Source organism: Zerene cesonia, chromosome 5 (genome assembly GCF_012273895.1).
Source record: "Zerene cesonia ecotype Mississippi chromosome 5, Zerene_cesonia_1.1, whole genome shotgun sequence".
Taxonomy (NCBI): domain Eukaryota; kingdom Metazoa; phylum Arthropoda; class Insecta; order Lepidoptera; family Pieridae; genus Zerene; species Zerene cesonia.
The window spans coordinates 6,273,725-6,280,869 of record NC_052106.1 but is presented as its reverse complement, the minus strand read 5'-3'; the positions used below and the strand labels follow the sequence as shown (position 1 = coordinate 6,280,869).

Sequence of the window (7,145 nt, the reverse complement as noted above, 5' to 3'; positions counted from 1 at the left end):
ACGTCAGCATTGAGTTGAGTGACAACTTACAAAAAGCTTTTGTCTAGAGGTAAAGACGCGGGTTAGAATCCCGCTTCGTGATCAAATTTTTTCTAGTTTATATTATTTTCCTTATTTTTGCATGTAAAAATAAAATACTTTTATAAACAAAAAAATCATAACAGTACATTAAAGGTATAAAGCAAAAATTGCAACTAGCCTCATAAACATAATTTTCAATTTTATAAAGTGACAAAAATGGAGAATGTATGATAGAAGAAACAATATTATTGTTATGATTGATGAAGAACACAATCGATATTCAAAGAATTCCGGTGTAATTTAATCGTAAAATAATCCAAAAATTATGCATCTATTCAGGTAAATCCTAGAAACGAACACAAACGATTTTAATAAAGCATAGATTAAGTATATTTATGAAATAACGTGTCAGCTGTCAAGTGTCGATGCGAATTGAGATAACATTTTTGTTTTTTAACAAAGTTGTGTTCTGTGGTTGCATTTCGTTTGTATAAACCCTTATCGAATTTTATAATGAATTATGAGTTTTCGATTAAAATGTTATCAAGAAATACGTTTTGAAAGCAGGTTCGTATTTGTTTACACGTGCTAACTTAACCTCGCTATTATTGACTCACCGATAATGATACTGTGCCTTAAAAATAAGCAATTTTAATAAATTGCTTACTTTTAACAATAATTTGCAAGATTAAATATGATGCATAAATATAATAAATACTAAACTTAAACAAAAGGAATGAACCTAATAAAGATAGTAGAAGGCAGAATCCATACCATAGTTTTATGCATAAACAATAATTGTTTTAATTAATATCGGACTGTGTATTATAATTTTTATTCAATAAATTACTGAAATTTAAAAAGGTTTTCATAATTTAGTAAATAATACTCGGAAGATTTATACTATAACTTTTTTTGTAGCGGTTCGATGTGTAATAAAAATAACATTAAGTAATATAAAGCAATATAAAATGTTCTTTAAACAAAATACAATATAACATAAAAATTATGCACTTGACAAAACAGCTATAGCTGCCCCTTTTGCTGCATCACCACCACAGGTAAACTCGAGAGGCAAACTATAGTAATGTTCCACAGCCCTCTGTAAAACCTTGTTCCTTGACAAACCCGATCCATTACCTACTATTCTCTTTATATTTGCATTTTTCAATATTTCTTTGGGCATCATAAAATGTAAATTATCTATCAAACTATCACACAAAGATCTGAATACATGTCCTAACTGTATATTTGATAAATCAATATTTTCTACTGCTGCTTTAGCAGTTGGTGCATGTCTTTCTCCAAGTAGTAAAGGAGATATCTTCATAGTGGTCCCTGCAGGTGCCTCTAAACCTAAAGCAATTAATTTCTCCCATACTTTTGATTGTGGAATGGGGAATCCAAATTCAAGCATCCATTGTTGTAACATCTTCACAAAAGTAGCCAGTACATTACCCCCATTCAGAGAGGCTGCTACTAATAAGTATGTATCACTAAAGTAGGGTAAATATTCCACTGTTTGACAGCCTATATCTGTTATACCATCAACAACAATAGCTAGTTGTGCGGATGTTGATATGTTCAACACTGCATCATTTCTGGTCTCTAATGTTGCTAGTATTGAACATTGTAGATCACCCATAGCAACACCCACAGGCGTACCTTCAGGGATCCCATTCCAAGAGCTACTTAATTTTCCAACAATTTGCCCACTTTTTGTTACTTTTGGTAGAAGATTAACTGGAAACTCTAATGATTTTAAAATATCAATGTTCCATTCATTTTTCTCAGTGTTGAAATAGCCCCAACTAGCGGCATTTTGATCAGATGTAATAGGCGTTTCTAAATCACATAACATTGTTACAACAAAATCTTGCACAGTTGCTGAGCAAGTAAAATGTTTAAGCTTCTCTGGTTTATATTTCAACATCCACAATAATGTTGCACACCCATAACCAGAATAGCACCTAAGATGTGAATCAGGTTTTGGCAATGAATCCAAAAAATCTGGCTTGCATCTCACATCTTGCCAGGTATACAGAGCTGACATTTTTTCTTTGATTGCTTCAAATCGATTTATGACTCCATCCTTTTCAACTTTTTCCCAAGCCCTGCAACATACAATAACATACATAATAAATTAAATAAAAAAAATATATATGAAAAAAAAGTTAAATGTTGATTCAATAAAAAACCAAAATACGAAGTTTCTATTGCAATAAAATTATGGTTCTATTAATATCGATAAGTCAGGGGTTCGAGACAAAGCGGGCGTGCAGGAAATAAACTGATTTTTCAATTTATTTGCTCATGTGGATAACGTCATCACTACTCGAGACGGTAAGGAAAACATCGTGAGGAAACCGGCATGTCCGAGGATTAAAAGTTCGACGACATGTGACACCTGCACTTAGCCCTGGTGGATCATGGCTTGAATCCTTATAGTAGGCCTGTATCAGCCGTGCCAGCCATAGAAACAAACATGGGCTGATGATGAATTAATGAATGTTTTATTGTACTAAATATATAGTCTAAGCCGCCTCGAAACAAAAAGACGCCCCTATACATTTAGATAGCTTTAATTACCACCACTAGTAGCATTAAAAGAGTAGGTATATACATGTTTTATTATCAGTCCATAGCTTTAATGTAAATCAAAATATCCATATAATAAGTATAAGTAATGACCTGTCTTTCCACAAAACGACACCATGCATCTGGCCGCAGACGCCAATCTTTGTCACATGCCGTAATATATCTCTGGGAAGTCGCGAAACACAGTAATGAACAGCTGATACTATTTTCGGCACATCTTGCTTATTTCCTTCTATCCCTTGATCACTAGGTATATTGGCCGCGGTATCCTTCGTCTGCTTGGCCACTATTTCCTTTGTGTCTGGATCAAAAACACACGCTTTCACTGATGTTGTACCAATATCCATACCCAAAACGTATTTCTTTTCTGCCATTTTTTTTCTCAATGTTATCTTTTATTTGTATATTAAATGCTGAGCATTGCTAGATGGGCCTCTATCGAGTTGCCGCGGTGGAATAAATTACTGACTGCGGTAGTGCGGTTAATGTTGCAATCAAAGCGGGGGTCGGCCCGGCGTGCCGTCCGCGCCGTTCGCCGTATTAGTTACGTAAAGACATTGTATATTTCATATCTCGTCAGCGTCAAGCGATGGATATATTTATCGCCGTTTAGACTTATTGCATATAAAACTAATAAATAACTCCCAACCTTGTTGTGTTTATGATAACAATAGAAATTATTTTATTATCGCGCTGTGGAAGCAATAAGTGGATATCGTGGCTGGTGGAGAGGCTTAATCGCATTTTATCTTACATTGAAATATTATGTTTTGTTTGTGTACAAAGTATTTTAATGTTATGCTTACATCACGTCATCCTCCGGTTTTTTAGAACACTTGTTAAAATTTGTGCTATTGTTTCTTTACACTTTTATTTATGTAAATTACAGTAAATACCCATTTGTTACTTTTGAAGGTTATGTAAATTTATCGAACATATTATCTTATTGGCTTTGTTTTCTGTTTATTATTTAACCTCGAATTCAAACGCTCAATATCCTATTAATATTATAAATGCGAAAGTTTGTATGGATGTTTGTTACTCTTTCACGTAAAAACTACTGAACCAATTGCCATGAAATTTGGTACGTAGACAGCTGGGTAACTGGAATAACATATAGGCAACTTTTTATCCCGATATTCTTACGGGATACGGACTTACGCGGGTGAAACCGCGGGGCGCAGCTAGTAAAACATAAAAATTCAATACTAGTACCTAATTCCATTTCTTTTTTAAATCCATGAACCGTAAATAAATAAACTAAACATAAATGTTTAAATCAGTTGCAGAGGAAAGACTTTTTTTGTTCATTAAGATTTATGTCAAAACTTATCTTTGTACAAAATTTCAATTTATCACAAAGTATCCAATCATCTAAATCCGATAACAAATAATACACATAAATTTTTTTCTTAAAATTTCTATTATTTTGTATGTAAATAGGTACTTTAAAAAAGAAACGGTACTACATACGGTATTACGTATAATCAATTTATGCCCATAAAATAACGATACAATCGGCATTGAGGAAATACAAATTCTATGTTATAATAGAGAATGAGACGGTCTATTTCCTTATCCATACTAATATTATAAAGCTGAAGAGTTTGTTTGTTTGAATGCACTAATCTCAGGAACTACTGTTTCGATTTGAAAAATTCTTTCAGTGTTAGATAGCCCATTTATTGAAGAAGGCTACATATGTACTATGGGTGAAGCCGGGGCGGACAGCTTAGTAAGTTACATTAAGTAATAAACGGCAATTGTATTTATGACAGAATTTAATTTAATACGGATGCATGGTAGATCTCCATTCACAAAATGTACCTAGTAGCCACAAAAAAAACCTTTTCCTTTTCTTGTATAAAAAGCCGTCTTCGGTATTCGCGGATATATTTTTTACGAATTGATCGAAAAACAGTAAACATCTAAATTATGTGATTATCACTACAAAACATTCGTGAAAATATACTTTAAATCCAAGTGCTTTAAATGAAGCTAAGTGAATGAGAGATTGGCCGTTGGCGCCAATGGACTCACAGATAAACAGAAAAAATTACAATGCAATAAAAAGGTACAAAAGTTTCCGCGTGCATAAATCAATTGATTCATCAACTAAATTATGTTTTATCGCCTCGTCTTATAATTTTGGTGCCTTCAAATACCTACTGAAGCACGCTAGTCTAAATGCAGTTAGATCAACACTTCTCTAAACGTTGTTTTATTAGATAAATAGCTTGTCGAGATTAAACGAATCAAGGGCACAAGTGTAACGACAGTTAATATAGTTGGACATCCCTCCGAGTGGATTCATGATTATGATTGATTTATTTAACGTCTCGAATGTTTATCGCAGACATTGCTGTAAATATTAGCATTTACATCGCATTCCAACATATGGTTTTGTATATTTGCTCAATTTCAAATAGACGTGTGATTCATTGATTTTCAGATACATTTGTGTGTTGTTTTAGTTTAAAATACAAAAAATAAAGCATGGTCAATTATTTTCAAAACGTATAATTGAGTTACAAATGTTTCAGATTATATGTTAGCATTGGTTCTGTACTGCTTATTGTACGAGGATTAAATTTAGAAGATTTTGATTAATTTTTTATTTATTTTTTTATATTTCCTACGCATTTGCTTAGTTAAATAAAATGAGATTGAAAAGTCTTATGTCGCTGAGATAATTATAATTAAACTTGTCTAATTTTCTTTCAGATGTGACATACGATAACATTGCCCGTTATTATAAATAAGACAATGGGTAAAAGAAATAAAAATCGAAACGAAGTTCCGGATGCAGAACAAAATAATGAACAAAGTAATAGTGTAATAATTCCAAATGACAATGAACCTCAAAATAGCACTGAAACAAATAAACAAAAAAAGAAAAAGAAATCAAATGTAAACGTGCAAAACAGCAACAACGGATCTAAAAAACCAAAGAAAATTAAATTTGGTGACGATGGTGAAGTAGTGGAAGAATCGCATGAAGATGCTAGTGTTAGTGAAGAAGTGAATAAGAAAGATGACACATCACTAAGAAATATTAACGAAAATTATATTAAAGATGAAGACATCGATCAGTTCTGTGATGAAGTTGATGAAGAAGATAATAAGCAGTATGAAAGTTGGATAGCATTACTTGAAGAAAAATTAGGGGGGACCAAGACGAAAGTTAAGAATAAAAGTAAAACAAAATAAATTTGTCTTTTAGTGTCATTTACAGTTGGAGTGTCTGTTTGTAATTTTAAAATTACCGCTTGTTAATAAATAAATATGGATATATAAACTTTACATATACCATATATAAATTAATATCAACGCCACGTTGTAAAAATGTATCCCGTATGCAAAGTAAAAGAAATAATATTCTTTCTTTTCATCGGTTAAAATTTAATTTCATTTTTGAAGGGGGATGTGAGAGACGCGGGGCTTCCGAGCGTGACTCTAACAGCGATGAATTTTTGGCATAATGGGATCGACATTTTTATCGTTATTTTAAAAAGTGGTTTTTTAATGTAATAACGTAATTTTATAATTTTCTTTGGCCATCAACAATACAACCCGTTTTTCAATAACCGCCTAACAATAATCATTTGATACCTGCGGTGATGTAAAAATTTTATGTAGATTTAAGAATAAAGTACTTAATGCGCAAATGTATTGTTAAATGCAACGCTTGAGTCACAGACAAGAACTGACTCTTTTTATTTTATACACACACTCTATAATTTATGGTAGATGATGCTAGCTAGTAGTTTATAGTGAGTGACTATTGTCGATATAAAAATAACACCCCCACTTATCGCAATAATCACTTATTAATTAAAAATAATTATTCATTACAAACTATGCCAAGAAGTGACATCAATTTATAGTGTTTGGCTGAACATAAACTTTTAGTTAAAATGTCAGCCGGCATATCCGCTGTTGGCAAATAAAGAATCTTTACGATATTATCTTTAATTAAATCACGACAAAAATGGTATTTAATATCAATGTGTTTTGTCCTTTTGTGAAAGACTGGGTTTGCACACAGCTTTTGCGCACCCTGGTTATCATTGAACAGACTAAATGTGTACATTTTATTAGTTATCTCATATTGCAATCCCCTTAGATATAATACTTCTCTACATGCTTCAGATATACCTATATATTCTGATTCAGTACTAGAGAGGGCCACACATCTTTGTTTTTTACATTCCCATGAAATTACACCGTCAGATAACAAAAAACATAATCCAGTATATGATCTCCTATCTACAGAATTGGAGGCCCAATCAGCATCTACATAGCCTGTTATTTCTGAATTACCTTCTTTACAATATTTTATTCCATAACATTTAGTTCGTTTTAAATATTTTAATACTCTCTTTGCGTATTAACAATGCTGTTTTGTGTGACAATTGTTAAATTGACTTTAAAAACTAATGCAGTAAGTAATATGATGATAACGAAAGGTCAAGTTTTGAATAAAATCACCCTTTTCAAGGTACAATGGCAATGTCATCACTATA

General features: G+C 32.2%; 2 protein-coding genes across 4 annotated transcripts in view; one reads left to right on the top strand and one right to left on the bottom strand.

Moving 5' to 3' along the window:
• LOC119840314 overlaps window positions 1-5,843 on the top strand; it is a 9,700-nt gene extending 3,857 nt beyond the window's left edge. For 2 of the 3 annotated variants that reach the window (XM_038366886.1, XM_038366885.1), the window contains exon 2: window positions 5,344-5,843. In XM_038366886.1, the coding sequence (XP_038222814.1) occupies window positions 5,386-5,829 (444 nt within the window). In that variant the 5' untranslated portion in view covers window positions 5,344-5,385 and the 3' untranslated portion in view covers window positions 5,830-5,843. Of the gene's footprint in view, window positions 1-401; window positions 589-5,343 lie in introns of those variants that run through there. The other variant, XM_038366884.1, reaches the window with a different exon arrangement.
• On the bottom strand, window positions 918-3,516 carry LOC119840312 (sedoheptulokinase-like). The gene is made up of 2 exons (XM_038366882.1): window positions 2,713-3,516; window positions 918-2,135 (listed from the first exon to the last, which is right to left on the bottom strand). The coding sequence occupies exons 1-2, from the start codon at window positions 2,991-2,993 to the stop codon at window positions 1,028-1,030; spliced, it is 1,389 nt and encodes a 462-aa protein (XP_038222810.1). The 5' UTR covers window positions 2,994-3,516; the 3' UTR covers window positions 918-1,027.
• Window positions 5,844-7,145: the final 1,302 nt, after the last annotated feature.

Excerpts from the sequence above, each read along its gene's own strand:
- LOC119840312 (XM_038366882.1), bottom strand. The coding sequence starts at position 2,993 with ATGGCAGAAAAGAAATACGTTTTGGGTATGGATATTGGTACAACATCA. Across the intron at positions 2,136-2,712 it reads GTCGTTTTGTGGAAAGACAG|GGCTTGGGAAAAAGTTGAAA; the intron begins GTCATTACTTAT and ends TGTATGTTGCAG.